Here is a 17094-nt window from a genome sequence, read left to right as displayed (position 1 = left end):
GTTAGTGTGCAGTTTTTACAAATATGCTTTCAATATATTTTTCTGCCCTGCTGCAGCCAATGTCAAAGTGTACCTGGGGCTATAGTCAACTTTTCTTTGAGGAACATTTAAAGCAAAGCTTTTCTTGGAAATAATAATAATAATAATAATAATAATAATAATAATAATAATAATAATAATAATAATAATAATAATAATAATAATAATAATATGACTGTGCTATGTGAAAACTCGTCACCTTCAGCCGCAAGTATGACACCTTAAATATATCGAATTATTAACGGCATAGATATGACATAACCTTCATAATTCTCCCCTACAGTATGCGTACAATAGCCTTTTTAGCTCTAGTTCGTCCTCGAACATCGGGTTGGCGTCTTAGATGTGATGGCCGCGTTCTCACTTAATCGATATGTTAGGAGCTAACCAAAATAGAACCACTCGATTTAATTTCACGAAATTGCTTATTAGAGCACTGCACGGACCCGCTTTTTGAAGCCCGAGCCCAGCCTGCGTCCATGATACCAAGCCGGGGCTCGGCCCGGGGCCGTGGTTCCAAGACCGCCTGGGGCCCCTGTTATTAAGCTTAGCCAGAGCACACGCGTGTGTGACCACGACCGGCCCGGGCACGCTGGAGGATATTTGTTGATGATGATAATTACTGGTGCCTTGCCCTTTGTAGCAGGCGATAAGAGGGAACGTCCGGTTTGTACGAGCACCCAAACGTTGCTTTACCCGCGGTGGTAACATGGCGGTTGAGTTGTTGCGCTGCTATGCTCTAGGACGCGGGCTCGATTATCGGGCACGGCGGCCGCATCTCCATGGGGGATAATTGTAGAAAAACACCTGTGCACTTATATTTAGGTGCATGTTAAACAACTCCAGGTATTCGAAATTAATCTGGTCTCCACTACGGCGCGCCCATAATAATATCATGCTTTTGGCATTTAATACGCCAAAATATATATGAAATGTTTATGCGGTACATGAAAAATTATTACAATAAAGGCATAGCGACAATAAAACATAGAAAATAGTTTTTAAAACAAAGTGTACAACTAACACGAAAAAGCGAATAGGAGCAAACCCAGCGTATTCTCTTTAATATGCTCTTGTCTACACTTGACGTTGGAGTCAATAATAAAAACAAATTCTTAAAAGAGGGTCTTGATTAATAATTTGTTGCAGCAGGATAAGTAAGCTTAAGGTTATATATGGGGAACAGCAAGCAAAAGCAGGTGAAATGCATATCATTCATATTCTGACTCCGATACGAAAACGTAGTCACGATGCACAATATGAAATACATAATCAAGCTGTCACGCAGCATGCTTCGATCAGGCTATCCCAGATAAAGGGTTCCTCCCTTTTTATGAAATAAGGATAGAATATACGCTTAAAATAACACTTTCAAAGGATGAAGCGCCAAAAGTGACGGCACACTAGGAAGGAACAAAGACAGGACAAAGCGCCTTGTCCTGTCTTTGTTCCTTCCTAGTGTGGCGTCACTTTTGGCGCTTCATCTTTTGAAAGCTATGCACCAACTAGCCCCACAACGCGTTTTACTACTAAAATAACACGCACTGACACAAGACTGTACCTGAAAACGATGCCAAAAGAATAGGACTGTGCGGAGGCCAGCAAAAGGCAAAAAGCTACATGTTCTTGTGCAAAAACAGCAGGTTCTCAAGGTTATTTGGTTTCAAGCAGGTCTTCCTCTCTAGAAATACGTACTCAGCGGCAATAGAGTTGCGTTCGCTACTTACAAATTGTACCGCATATGTTAGCCTAATTTTGTCGGGGTCTAATCAGCTACAGCTTATAAGGAATAAAAAACGAAATGGTTGTTTCTCTCGTGGGAACATCAGTGATATGGCAATAGTACAATTTTTACTATCGGGTCATTAAGCATGTGAATACACACGCACACACGCACGGTCGAATTCACGAGGAGGGCGAAATGCTTGGCTTACAGCGCTCTATTCCTTCTGGCCCGTTCGGCTTGTTTCTTCATTTCCATATTGCGCTGTACCAGTGTTACAATTCGCGAGCATACAGCATAAACGCACAAGTAGAAAGAGATACCCCTTGCGTTAGCGCTAAAATAATGTAATAGTATCGAAATTCGTAATCGTGCAATGGCAAAAACGGTAACAAGGAAATGGTTTGAAGGTGTTTTTTTTCATAATTTATCTTTACTTAGGCGGAAACAATGTTCGTTTTTGTGGAAAAGGAGAAAAAGAACTTCGTCTGCTTTTTTATTTTCTTTTCACATATCACTTCAGCTCGACACAGAATGCCTTGAACTATGCAACACATAACGTTCGCGTGTGCTCGAAAGCTCGACTTCGGCCCTTTAATGAGCAGGCCAGAGTCCGGCCCGGGCCCGTGGCTTCAAGCCCGAGTCCAGCCCGGGCCGCCGAAAAACGCTTCGGACACCCCGCCCTGGGGCCCATGTGCAGTGGTGATATCGACTAAGCGCAGCGCAAATTAAACTTTACATTTTGCTTCGGCTATATAAGCCACGCGCCGTGACGTGGCCCGATTATTTCACAAATTTTCCCATACCAGTGTGCCGCCATCAGAACATCTTAACTAGTCTCCAGGACTTTTGATCATCATGCAAATTACATATACACTTCAGCTTCGCGCGCATTTGCGGGTATGGCAACGCTTTAACTCATCGGCACTTCTAGGTACTACGTTGAAAGCCTCTACAACGAACACCTCTATAACGAAGTGACGTGTATAACGAGTGAATAATGCTGTCCGATTCTATTGTGAAGTTTGCGTTGTGCGACCTTTACAACGAAGTGACCAGCATAAGGAATGATTTCGGGGGACCCAAGCACACTTCATTATAAAGGCGTTCGACTGTACCTGTTTATGGGATGACAGTCCAGATATGATCAGGCCAGAACGTAACTAATATATTACGCGATCATCTAAACAAATATTTTTGTACCATAACTTGATATGTTTCGTCCCCCCCCCTTTTCTTGTTATTCTCAGTGAAAGTAGCTGAACGTTCATGTCGCACATGCTCATTATTTCTTTCGCTCAACCGCATTGCTGATTTGTACACTTTTGCACTCTTTCCTGCAGCTTTCCTTCCTCTCTTCTTTAAAGTGGCCCTTTTTTTTTGCTCAGATTTGCTTTGTATAGTGTCTGATGGATGCTTATTTTTGGTTTAAATGCTATATATACTTGCTTGCAGTAGTATTCCAGACTATAGTTTCATCGATGCGTTTTACGTAAGCCTCATGTTGTTAAAGAGGAGCGAGTTAATCTCCTCAATACTTGCTTCTGTAGTAATTCTACTTATCTTCAACCCCTGCCAATTCATCTCGATGTTTATCCGGCTTGTCAAAAAAAAAAGTAAAACAATTGTGTCCTTTGAGCCATTGTTGCCCTTCAAGTAATTGAGGACTTCCACTTACCGGCATTCTTTTAAGCAGCAGTGGCAAGTGAGATTGGTCTGTTAGACAAACGAAGACTTCCGAAAAATTGTTGCGGTATTATTTTAGAGGCGGGCGAATATTTCGGTGCCGCACCAGAGCTATACAAGTCTTTTCCCGCATGCATTGTTTAAATTTTGTATAGTTCCTATAGCGTACATACAAATTAAATTCGGTGGTTTTACTTGCCAAAAAACGATATAATTACTAGGCACGCCGTATTGGGGGACTCCCAATAACTTGTCCACCTGAGGGTTTTTCAACGTGCATCCAACGCACAGAACACGGGCGTTTTTCTGCATTTTGCCCCCACCAAAATGCGGGCGGGATTTGATCCCGCAACCTCGTGCTTACCAGCGCAACGCCACTAATCCACCACGGCAGGTTGTAGCGTCCTTTTCGCATCGGGGCAGGCTACAGTATCTTTTGAGACAGCGGGGCTCACCGTAGTCGAGGGCGACGAGCCAGTAGCTGTGGAAACGCGTGGGCATCACCTGCTCGGCCTGGCTGTGCAGCGGCGACGGTAGCACGACGAGGACCAGAGCGCACACGGCGTTGAACAGCGCCGAATGCCACGACAGTGCCGCGCTGAGCCGATTCTGGGAGTTCCGCCGGCGGGAAAGAAAGGAAGCGTCCGGCTCAGTGCAACGCGTCACGAGACGAGGTCTCAGCGGTCAGAGTGATGACGTCATAATTGAACTACTGTTTGGGCAAGTTAGTTTAACATGAGCCTGTACATAGTATGACAGAGGTGCGCAAAAAAAAAAAAAAGAAGAAACAAGATAGAAAGAAAGATAGAAAGAAAAAGGAACGCCGATGACGACGCTCGAACAAGACGAAGTAATGAACGGTGCCTGAACAAGGGGACTGCGTCAGCCCCGACGATGACAAGTGCCCTTGTTTAAACGTTAGCTCCAGCCTGAGACATCCTTTGTTCAAACACTACATTGTTGAGGATGAATGGAACGCGTACTAATGCCCTAGTATTTATTCCTTTATTAACCTTAAAGGTTTTCTTAGCCTTAAATGTCCAAGTTCGGGCCTGGTAGGCTATGGAAACGAAGAGAAGGCGAAGGTCCAGGATCAGAAAATGAATGTCGGCAAGGAGGAGTGTATCGTGCTCAATTTTATTAGAAAAAAACCGATACACAAAAAAAAAGATTATATTAATGATTTATCAGTTTATGTACTTTGTGAACGTTATCATTTGAAGTAGTTTTGTTAATAAAATTAAATCATACTAGTACATCAAACAATTGGCTGCTTCAGGTTATGGGTTATGTGTCAAGTCCCGCCGAATGTTTATTTGTTCTATACCGCTAGTACACGTTAATTGGACACAAAACACACGCTGAGCGTCGCCGACATAGGTTATAGACACGCGCGCTGCATTATACATCGCGCAGCGAAAGCGCGTGAACGAAATGCTGTGTCAACCGGCATTGAGCGTCCGCGACGTCTAGGATCAGCAGCGCCGCACGCAGGTGGCGCGGCTGTCGCAAAACTCACTGCGTAAACCATACCGACGTCGGGGCCTGCATAATGTAAGGATTCCTGTCGCTCGATTCTATTCCTTATCCGTCTTTCACGACTGGCTCATCCAGATGCCAACGCAGGCCGTGGTCTCAGAGATCGCAACGCCAGGAGCGCCGTCGCGATCTCGGAGGTCACGCGTAGGCAGAACGCCGCTCGTGCCCCTGATGAAACAGGAGAAGGAACAGTATCGTTACATTATCGCGACCCAGGTTGCCTATCAGCTGTAATACTTAATACTCAGTTATGTAAATAATTAAAGATTATACGAGCGATAAACGAAAAAGAAAGCGCCGAGGCCCCTTACCAGGTTGACGTACTCTTGCGGTTCACGACATTCCGCTCGCTGCGACAACGCTGTGGCAATCGCGCAACCGAGAGGAATATTCTGGAAGAAACGTTGCACGCGTGAGATGATTAGGATATGTAGAATAACGTCTGAGCATGCTCTCATACCGGGTGTTGAAGTCACTCTAGCCAAACATTAAGAAGTAATAATGACATACTTCGTAAACGAACGAAATCAGTGGCACATTTAGCTCACAGTTGCCTTGGGAGACAACCTTTGTTGTGCGCTTAGGTAATTGAACAAATAAGATCAGTTATGTAAATAAATTTGAAGTTTATTTTGGGGCATGTATGAAGAAAAACTGTAGACCACACTTAAAAATACATGATGTAGCCAAACACCGTGTACCACATGGTATATGGGAATGCGACCGAAACATCGACATACCCCCTAACTCCCGCCCCACACTGGAAGAGTGCGAAAGCCAGCTCACCAGCCTCAACCCTGATGGCTGTCGTCAGCTGGTAATCAGGGAAATACAGGTTGCCAGGCCACATGGCTTCCTTGACTTTTTTTTATTATGGGGTTTTACGCGCCAAAACCACGATCCGATTATGAGGCACGCCGTAGTGGCGGTCTCCGGAAGCTTGGACCACCTGAGGTTCTTTCACCTGTACCTCAGTCTAAGTACAAGGGTGTTTTCGCATTTCGCCCCCAACGATATGCGACCGCCATGGCCGTGATTCGATCCCACGACCTCGTGCTTAGCAGCCCAACACTATAGCCACTAAGCAACAACGGCGGGTCTAGCTTCCTGGACTGAGGTTGCCATCCGTAAGGAAGGCGAGCAAACAACTTAGTCTGCTCTCGATAAAGTTCGATCATCATCATCATGCAATCGTTTGCACAACCCACAACCCACCACGCAGGCCTTTAAAATCGTGAGTCCCTTCCAACCCACTGAATTTTCTATCTTAGAACTGAACCATTACAGAATATGGTCTTTCGAATGTAGCGCTCATCAGTGCATATTTACTCAACAAAGTACACGCCGGGCGCAGAGAAGTGACCAGAGCCAAAACCCAACAAGCCAGGCCGCATTTTTACAATTGCTAGTAGGTACAGCGGGGCGTGGCGTTTCTCGCGGAGCTCGACGTTTCTGCGCAGGCGCGAGTAAGAGCGGGTGCGAGAGAGAAAATCTGGGGGACTTTGCTCTATGAAAAATGACTGCCTATAGGCACTACGAAGGAGGTTTCTTAGCGCGCGTTGTATGCGTTTGTCCTCTAGTCATGCCGGCATTGCGGAGTGCGGTCGAGTTTGTTTACGCTCCGTCGCTGGCTGCCCGCGCGGTGAGGCAGTGGGCACGGACGCCCCATTTAGTGATAGCTGTGTATGAAGGGGCAATGTTCTGACTGGTGTTGTATAAGTCGCGGGTCGCTTTTTTCGTCGTGACAATAGATTGCATTTTTTACAAGCACTGCTCCAGGAGGTCACATGTAACCGGCAAACGGAGGTCTCAGGAGAACACCTGAGGTTATAATAAAGCAGGCGGCGCAGGATCTCCAGGGTACCCAAGGGGTAGCGGGGGGATCAAAGCTGGAAGCAGGGCGGCCCGTGGGTTGGGGCCGCGGAGGCCGACGCTTGCCAGACCCCAGACCAGTCCAAGTTCTAGCTTTGGTGTCCCCGTTGCCGCTTTGGTGTCCTGGAGGCGCCGCCAATAATGCGAAATAATGAAACGTTGTTTTAATTAGTAAAAAACACGATTGCATAAATATGGTTACGTCCGGCCGCCAACTTGCGACGCTAAGCTCAGCACTACCACGACCCGCGACTTCTGCCGGCACGCCTAGGGACAAACGCATACAACACGCGCTAAGAAACTCTTCCTTAGTGCCTAGGCAGAGTCATATATAGTCAAGGAGCAAAAGTCCCCACATTTTCTCTCTCGCACACGCTCTTACTCGTGCATGCGCGCACACGTGCGGCGTCTCTGCAAGTGCAACGCCCGCTGTACGTATACTAGCAATTGTAAACACGCAGCCGAATCAGCGACGTCGTTGTAAATATGAAGCTTTCTACCGAGTGTTTCAAGCAACTTGAACCAAATTTCGAAAATATATAAAGTGGTACAGACGAATGAGACCAATGGTATATTGTTCGTAGTCGTATTTAGTTACTTAGAGTATTACATTGTGATTAGTTAGCAAATAAGCTATTTTTATGACGATTTTTGAATATCCGTTTTAGGGCTGAGTCGTACTCAGTTTGCGTTAAATAATCTGATTCTGGGGTTTTACTTGCCAGAATATTGCGCATGCGCCTATGGAGAGCGGAAAAGCAATTGAAGAAAGAATGACGTCATCGATAGTGATCCAAAACTTATACTCGTCATACGTCACGCCGTAAAAACGGATAATGTGGCTACTCGAATCGAGCCTCGCTACCCTCTGTGCATGCATAACACACGTTAGCTGTCTCGTGTACGTCACGTACGTCACACGAATGCAAATATTCCCGTGATAAGGATTCTTTTCGTTCATTATTGTTTTTCCTTCTTGTGCTCGCCTTGTTTCGCGTAACCGCACTTACAACGAATCTTTACCAACTAGCCCGGTTGTCAGTTCGATTGTGTGGTATTTAAAGCGATGTGGAATGTCTGTAGAAGATTTATTCGCTCAACTTTTTTTCTAAAATTACGGCAAATCCAAGACTCTTCGGAACTAACGTTAAACGAAGCTTGAAACGTTGGTTGCAACGTTTCAATTAAACGCTATGCAACGACACACATTATGGGCGCAATTTTATTTCTCAAGTACGCACAAGGAACGTTTCACGTTCGTGTCCTGTCGCAAAACTTGAATGTCACTTGTAACGGGCGTGTTCTCCAACGCCTCTTGCAGCGTGGCGAACACGTGCACGCTATCACGGCAGGACGGCAAAATACAGATACCTCCCACCACGCTGGCGCGGATCACACGGTCTCCCGGATCGGCCAAGTTTTAGTTGCACTGTCTCCGGGATAGGCACACTTTACTCGATATTATGCCTGGAGTACTTCCCTTTCGTTCACGCTTCCTTCTTCAGATAAGTTTGCCACACTCGGCGGTACTTGCTTTTCTTTTTATGCGTGCTCTGTGCGATTGGTCAGGAAATGAACAAAAAAAAAGTGAGTTTCACAAAAGTTAAGATGATTGTCTTCCAGGCCTGCAGTTGCATGGTGGTTCGTTTCTCGACTACCGGCGGTCGTTCTGTTGCCGAATGCGTAACATCGGCGAGAAACCAACCGAGCCACACACGGGTAGGAAAGGGAGGAGCTTTGCTGTAGGGGAGAAATACGATCTTGAATGAGTATATTGAAGGAGACGACTTAGGCACTAGTTTGATAATGTGTGAATTTTTAAGGTGCCATGGCCAGTTATGGCCAGAGAGCGCCATGGCAGGGTTTTAAGCTTGACAATGGACATGACATTTAATATGCAACATGGCTGTAAATTGGCCTAAAATCAGTCGTTATGTAAACGTGTATATCATTAAAAGTATGACAATGAATGTATTGAGGTTCGCCGTGAACATAACAGATAACTTACAAAGTAATGATTAATTAGAAATGTTACATGGTGATAGTTGGCGAGTAGCACTACTGCCCCGCCATGGTCCTTGAACTCAAGGGCCTGGAGGCACGTGCTGCGTCAAAGCTGACGACGAAGCAAGAACTCATTGCACTGCTAAACTGGGAGGCATGTGACCATATCACGACCGCCGCTTTCGCATTACGATAGGGACGAAATGCAAAAATGCCCGTCTGCTGTGAATTTATCCGGAGCCCCCCACGACGGTGTGCGACATAACGTGCTTTTCGCCCTTCGGTTTGTTGCCCTAGTGCCGCAGGACTAATGCTAGCGCTGCTTGAAAAACATCAAAATGCAATCAAAATAAATGGTCGAAGCAGAAGAAAAAAAGACTGTCAATGAAAAAAAAATGCGGATCCCACGCACTGTGCGAATCTAATTAAGCGAAGCTTTCTGTGTCGTTTTTTTTAATTGACGATAATTAGGAGTGTTGTTGACGGCGAAAGCTTAATTTTTTCAACGTTTGGTCCAACCCGAGAGTGGCGAGTTGATGTTAAACGTTACCTTGCGTGCACCACTGATGTTTGTCTGCGTAGTACTTAGAACACACAGGGAGACGTTTCCTTAAGGCGTTGCAGTGCGCCATACTTTATAACCTCCGAGAGGGTTGAGCATTGTCATTACGTCACATGGCACATCGCATCGTGGCAGAATTATTACCATTTAATTGAATTATGGGGCTTTATATGCCAAAACCACAATCGGATTATGAGGCACGCCGTAGTGGCGGACTCCGAATTAATTTTGACACCGTGGTCTTCTTTAACGTGTCCGTAAATCTTAGTGCACGAGCGTTTTTTTTATTTCGGCCTCGTTGAAATGCAGCGGCCGCAGTTGGGATGAAACTAATTAACTCGAGCAATGCCATAGCCGCAAAGCTACCGCGGCGGGCACAGAAGTGTTGATGCGGATAATTACAGCTCTCAAGAGGCTAATGTGACGAGGCCCAGGGAGCTCTAGAGGGCATTGTACACAAGCGACGCGACGGAAAGGTCCAAACAAGTTTCTCGAGTCGCATTTCCTCTCTGCCGCGCTCCTATCATGTATACATATGATCTGAACCACCCCCGACGCGGTAGGCCAGACAGCAGCAGCAGCAGTGGGAAAGTCGAAGGAAGAGGCAAAGAAAGCTTCGTTTTGAAATAACCATCGTCACCACCCGTAAATCAAACTGATGCCAGCCGAAGGGCACGCGACTGATAAGTTATATTGGTAAACTTCATTCGAGGCAGAAGCGTGCGTCGTATTAAAAAGATAAAAATCACCGCCCAAGCACTCCATAGCCAGCTTGGCTGGCTATGGAGTGCTTGGGCGATAAATTAATGAAAATTAAAGTGGACCTCGCAACAAGATATTTAAATATACCTACAAGTCTTCAATAAATCTACGTATCTAAGAAAAAGTCACTGTATATAATGCGTCAAACATGGCAAATAAACATATTGCGCAATTACAGATTCACAGACCTAAAGGCCGCCCCCCTCCCTCCACTCCCCTCGATGTATCGCGCGCGACGGAAGGCGGCGCGATAGAGCATCGCACGCGAAATGCGAAGGTTGTGGGTTCGGTTCCCACCTGCGGCAAGTTGTTTTTTCATCCACTTTAATTTCCATTAATTTACCGTTTCTTTATTTCATTTATTAAGCACAAGTAATTTCCCCTATTTTGTGCTTGGTGTCAGTGTTTGTTGGCTTCTTATGACATGACTAATAAAAATCGGTCCCTCGGTTAAACCCCTTTCTTCTTGTTATATATATATATATATATATATATATATATATATATATATACGAATTTTTGTGTGTGGGGTGTTACGTGCCAAGACCACTTTCTGATTATGAGGCACGCTGTAGTGGAGTACTCCGGAAATTTCTACCACCTGGGGTTCATTAACGTGCACCTAAATCTAAGTACACGGGTGTTTTCGCATTTCGCCCCCATCGAAATGCGGCCACCGTGGCCGGAATTCGATCCCGCGACCAGGCGAAAATCCATTCGGCCGGAGAAAAACGAACACGCACCGAAGTGCGCCACGCGGTGGTAGGGGCAACACGAGAAAAACGCATGCGCTCTGGCTGGCTCTGGCAGCCCGCCGGTAGCGAAAAGAAGAAAATTGAAGAGGTTTAATGTGGGTCCTCACGAATAAAAGTTAAAGTACAAAAAGAAAACATAAGAACGTAGTTAACTTTGTTATCTTTAGTGTCTTGACATGGAAGCTTTGGCGTAGGTGAAAAAAATGTTGATATACTTTTCTGTGACATGACGGCACAAATGAACCACCACGTACAACGCTTCGTTTCATCGGACCTCGCCGCGCTTTCTCAACTTGTCTGATAGTGTGCCGATTTGGCTTGTCGCGTTGTATGGTCCGATGAACGACTTTATGAAAGTCAATGCACCTTTCGCGTCCACTGTTTATAACAACATTACACTCAAAAAGTTCCGGAATTGAAAATCTAAAACACGACTTTGGAAATGTCAATGCACCTTTCGCATCAAAAGTTTGAGAACTTCATTGGAGGCAAGGACTTACGGAGTCTCCATCTGTCGGAAGCGCCTCCATTGCGTATGAGGATAACGCGGCGCGCTCCTGATAGGTTTGGCTTACCGCGCTCAATAAAAACACCACGCGGCAGCCCTCCTGGAGATTTCTGTAAGTACTCTCAAAACGAGGGAACCTTTTACTGTCAAAGTAATAATCGTGGGAAACTGAAAGCACAGAATCGGTTTACTGACGCTATCTCTTTACAAGATGCGTACAGTGAACGCTACTGCGCGTGGTCGCCGCGGTGGAGTCTCCAACAGCGGCTTCTTGCGTGAAAGGTAGGCAAACGCTGAGAGCAAACTGTGTGAAATATGTTCTTGTAGTGCGCTGTCTGTATAACCGAATGGAGCATACTAGAGTCTCAATGCAGCGATCACACGAGTTCCACAGCGACCGACTGCGCGTCTGCATGCATGCCCACGCATAATGTTTTGCTTTCGCTGCGAGTGCGTGTTCGCACCGTGCCGTGATCTTTAGGCCACAGAAGATGAGAACTTGACAGTACACAAACAACCATTGTTGCGTGGACGCTATCAGAACTGTTCAAAAATAATTTAGTTATGGAGACTTCGACGCCTACGGCGACTGTGGTGTGCAGTCGCGATGTTTTAATCTTCTTTCTTCTAAATTCTTTGACATTTCAATATTATTTCTCAAGCTGCGTCGATCTTTATCTTTGTCGGTCTTTTCAGCGCGCGATTTCCCGCTGCTTCTTTTTTGTAATCCAGTAGATTAATTCATAACACAAAGATGACCATGTGCCATGCCTTTCTTTAATATGCTTCTTACCGCTCTCTTTCCATTCCAGCTCCTTTGCCAGAATCTCGCATAAACAAGTTCACAGACCAAATAAAGCGTCATGACATTAGCCGGGCAGCAGACGCGGGCGAGCGTCTCAGTGCGCGTTTTCTTCTACTCACCGAACATCGCAGTCCCGACGCCGTAGCAGAAATCTTCCTCGCGTCTGCGCTTGCTGCATACCCGAGTTGTATATGGCGCGAGCCAAACTTCACGCAGCTTTCCTGTCCTGCGGCTACGTGTGAATAAGGCTGACACCAGACTTCGTTGCGTACGCCCGGCACTGCGGCACCGAGCAGTAGCCTACCATGTTAGACGCCTTCAAAGACGTCCTACCTATTATAGTGCTTTCAAATGCTGTCGAGCAGATACCCAAGGCGGGAAAACTTCACCACTTAATCAGAACCGCAGCGCAGGTAGGACTTTATAAACTTTTGTTTTCAGTTCGCTTCGGCGCTTCCGAAGCAGCCGACGCAGCCGCTGTGTCCACGTGATCCCTTATGCCACGTCACGCCAGCGGTGGCGCCAGCTTTTCCTATGGTGGAGCTCGCCCCCAATACCCATAATGTTTCAAAATTGAAATCCATGTGCTCCGCAGATACCGCGGCCTCCGCGAGAAGCCGTGACGAGCCCGCTGGCTATCAAAACACCCTTGGAACTTTGTGGTTGGATGGTACTCCTTGCGTTATGTGACTCCCGATGCATGGGCGTTGGCGCAAAATGCAGTCCGAGTTAAGAATGTTCGCGCTGAAATATCGTTTCGAGCGTGAAAAAGACATTCTAGACAAAATCCAGAATGACTTCCGGCGCCGGGGGTTGTTTTGGTCGGCTGTGCATGACAGCACGAAAAGATTTCAGGGGGGCTGACACACGCACACACACTCGGTGTCCCAGCTAACTTCAGCCAGACTTAAAAAATATACCGATGCACTATAAGACGACGCGTCCAGATATATGTTGCTGGCTATTGTACGTAGTAAGGCATTATTTTTTGTATTCTGCTTAATTGCATAATTAGTCAACATTGATTAACCAACTTCGGTTGCCATGTAGGCAAAAAATTCAACATAGAAAGTTGTAGAGCGCTTTGCATAACGTCCGATTAAACGGTTTCTAACTTACTATAGGTATTAGTGTTCTTCCACTTATTGGAGGTGCCCGCGAAATACAATACCACGTGACATGCCCGCTTGCTCATCGTGTTTGCAACGCTCACAAACGTTTCTCGTACAAATGAAGATAGCATCTAGCAGGGTGTGCTGCCGCTTGAAAGGCGACAGGGCAGTGACGCAGGCGTTGGCTGTGCGATTTACGCCACCGATGTGCTTCCCTCTTAGCGGTTCATGATAGCAATAAGCAGGCGCAGCGGCAGCACGCCCGGCTAAATGCTAGGTTCATTTGTACCCGGAGCTTTTGACAGCGCTGCAATCACGGCGCGAAAGCGGACATGTCACGTGGTATTTTTTTCTATTTCGCGGCCATCTGCAGTCAGGAGAAAAACAAATGATAGAAAGTTCTAAACTGTTCCATCGACGTTTTGCTAAGCGCGCTACAACTTTCTAATCGGAATTTTTTGCCTTACTACGTTGCCTCCGAAGTAGGTTAATTAAGACAAACTAATTATGCAATTAGGCAGAATACAAAAAAATGACTTGATCAACACAATAGTCAGGAACATGCATTTGGTCGCGTCGTCTCAGAGTGCATCGTCATATTTTTAAACTCTGGTTAAAGTTAGCTGGGAGACCCTGTATACATGGAGGTTGTAGATTAGGCAAACTCCTAGCACTCCCTGGTCGCGAATGCTTTAGTAACGAGATCGCACGTTCTGCAGCCACTGCGCATCAAATTGTGCTATTATCCTTACGCTATTTTTAAAAATATTAAAAACTAAAATTTCGCTTACGAATTGATGCATTTGTATAATGTAAGTCGATGACCTAACTGGTACATGGCTTGGTAAAATGAACAGTGCTAAAAACGGGGCGGGGCCAAACAAGAACAAGGCAGTGCACTATCGTGGGTCTTATCGTTTGCAAGCCAGACTTGTTGCAGCCCAGGTAACGGTGGAGATCACCGTTGTTTTTCAGCCAGACCTTCTAGTGAGTGGTACGGTCACGGCTACGTGCGGGAGAGGGTGGGCACTATTTTGCAACTTTCCTATCACGAGCCGCGTTTACATGAATGCGACAGTAGCGCATCGCATTTCCAAGCGCATTTCGGAAAGGCGATGCGACGCCGTTTACATGTAGCGCATTAACTCTCGCGAGAACGCCGCGTCACACGCGCGAGTCGACTCGCGCCCGTTAATCTACCCTCGCCCGACGCATTAATGCGAAGCGCCTTCCTAGCGCATTACCGCTGTTTACATGAATACGATGTGCTAGAAATGCGATGCGATGCGGCACTGTCGCATTCATGTAAACGCGGCTACTGAATCGCGCTTTCGGCGTTGTGGGATGCGATATTATTCTAGAGATTAAAATAAAGGAACGAAGCTTTGCGCTAGAACTTCGATAGTATCACATGGTGCAGGTTTAACTCACTTTTGGTGACCTGCTGCCCGAATTGTTTGAAGAGGTGTTTGGAAGTAACTTGCGATCATGGTATTGTAGTCGTCACGTGACGCATATTGTTATTTAGTCACACTCGGGAACTTATGAGGCAGACAGTCGGAAGCAGGGCTCGCACCAAGCTTTTGATGCCTTCACTTGCCCGAGCTTTCATGCCCGAATAGAACGCATACCTTACAGAAGGATTCTTCTTGGTATTTTGAATAACGGAGCAAGGAATACTTCTCCTTCCGCTTGGGCTGAAATTTGACCTTTTGACTTCTCACAGTTGTAAAGGAATAGTTACGATCAGGCATCCATGGGTTCGGTAGCAATCGACACCTTGTCTCGTCGTTTTCGATGGCTCGACGTTTCGGCCCGTTCGCAAGGTGCAGTCTATGTCGTTATCTGAGACACCGTCAACTGCTCCTACAGCAGCGTCGTCTCCAACTGGGTGTTGGGCGCAAGTTTCTTCCTGGGTCGTCACTGAACTTTGGCTCAATGTCAAAGCATCACGATCGGTAAAGGCACCACTGTCCCTCTTGAAGAAACTGTCGATGGTTAACCTCGTCCGTTTCGCTGAGGCGATTGCTCAGAATGTATAAGCACGGCCGCTGCGGATGTTCTGGCAGTGACTTGCGTGAGTCGAACCCTTCTGCTATAGAGAAGCCCGCGTCAAGTTTCTCCGCCGACGCCAGTGCTTGTCTTATCCCTATAGGAGCGCAGCGAACTCATACGGGTGTCCACGCCCGTCCTCTGTGCTCATCGCTTTCCTAGCTGCATCTGGCTCGCGTTGCACGTGGCAGCTGCTTTAATCAAATCATGTGGAAAGATAGAACAGTGGTCGTACATGGAATTTCTCTTGAGCCAGCGTTTCGACAATGCGAGTTGCATGCCACGGCCGTCAAAGTGTCAGTGGTGGTCGACACGCGTATTAACACCGCTCGTAATGGCGAACGCTGTAGCAGACGACGCGTTTGTCTCCACACTGCACAGAGCGTGGGAATGGGAGAGCCATCTGTGACGTCGACAACTGCTTACAGTAGCGTCGTCTTCAGCATGGTGTTGGGCACAAGTCTGATCCTGGGGCGTGATGGCACTTTGGCTGAATGACGAAGCATCACGATCGGTAAAGCCCGCGTCAAGTTTCTCGAATTGAAGGCCGCTGAATGGACAGGCCCGGCCATGAAATTCCTATTCTTCGCGTAGTTTAACGACCTTTTTCTCCCACACCAAGCATGGCAAAATAGAATAAGTGGGTGCGTAGAGTAGGATGATAGGGTGCCTGCATCCTCTCCCAATCTCACGCTCGTGTTTGAATATTGCTGCCTGAACGCGCCTAGACTGCATGAATGCGCCTCAAGCGCTGCTCACCGTTACGCCCAGCAGGAGGTTGAGGCCGAACTCGAAGCCATCCTCTTGGTTCAACCTGAGCAGGAGTGCGAACATGCACTGGACAACGCCCGCCACGCCTTGTATCAGTCCGGACGCGCACCTAAAGCAGGCAACCGCATTACACGAACACGCCATGGATGTTCCCGCACAGCACTAAGGTCACGCCGACAACACGATCGGGCCAACTGAGTGGCCCAGTGGGCCGAGTCGGTGGCTTGCTGGTAACACGACTCATGCGCCGTACACGTTGGTGGGCTTTGCTACGCAGCTATGATACAGTCACGGCGAAACTGTGCAGCTTCGCGCGCATCGAGCTTATCAGAGCATGCCATCTCACGTGATATTTCTGCAGTGCTGGCGTAGGTTAAAATTAAATGGCCCATAAACCACTCTGGGGTTGAATGCGAGCTAGCGGTTTCTTTCTAGCCTTCGCTACGCTACCCATAGACGCTCTCTCCTCTTAGCCGCGTACTTCTCCAGGTAACCACGTGGAAACTAGGAAAATGTTTGTACCTGCACTGGCTACATGAGTGTACTAAGTGTAGAAAGTCGCCATTTCATTTAATCCGTTAATCGGTGTAGAAAAAAAGTCGCAGTCTCCCCAGAAAGACTAAGCGTGCATTGCTATAGCAAATTAGCAGACAACCATACGAAGTAAGGACAGCACTTTTATCGGCTTTATCAACTTGTAAAAATTCGCTTGCTAACTAAATTAACTAGCATGTTGTCAGCGCGCACAGCAAACATGAACACATCACACTAGATGACCGCGGACACTTGCTGTCGAAACGATGGCGTGAGCAAGCCCGGCAGCAGCAGCGAGCGAAGTGGCCTCCGTGCTGTCTATCACTTCAACTCAAGCCAAGAACGCACAGCACGCATAAAGCTACGAGCC

At 46.9% G+C, this 17094-nt stretch overlaps 1 protein-coding gene across 2 annotated transcripts in view; it reads right to left on the bottom strand.

Annotated features, from left to right (window-relative positions):
- LOC126548588 (uncharacterized) overlaps window positions 1-16481 on the bottom strand; it is a 31004-nt gene extending 14523 nt beyond the window's left edge. Inside the window, exons 1-3 of one of the 2 annotated variants that reach the window (XM_050196843.3) lie at window positions 16179-16481; window positions 5299-5379; window positions 3904-4057 (exon numbers count right to left, since the gene is read on the bottom strand). In XM_050196843.3, the coding sequence (XP_050052800.2) occupies window positions 3904-4057; window positions 5299-5379; window positions 16179-16334 (391 nt within the window). In that variant the 5' untranslated portion in view covers window positions 16335-16481. The remainder of the gene's footprint in view (window positions 1-3903; window positions 4058-5298; window positions 5380-16178) is intronic. The other variant, XM_050196844.3, reaches the window with a different exon arrangement.
- Between the last annotated feature and the right edge of the window lie 613 nt (window positions 16482-17094).

This window comes from Dermacentor andersoni, chromosome 1 (assembly GCF_023375885.2).
Source record: "Dermacentor andersoni chromosome 1, qqDerAnde1_hic_scaffold, whole genome shotgun sequence".
NCBI classification, from domain to species: domain Eukaryota; kingdom Metazoa; phylum Arthropoda; class Arachnida; order Ixodida; family Ixodidae; genus Dermacentor; species Dermacentor andersoni.
This window is presented reverse-complemented; position numbering and strand designations above follow the sequence as displayed.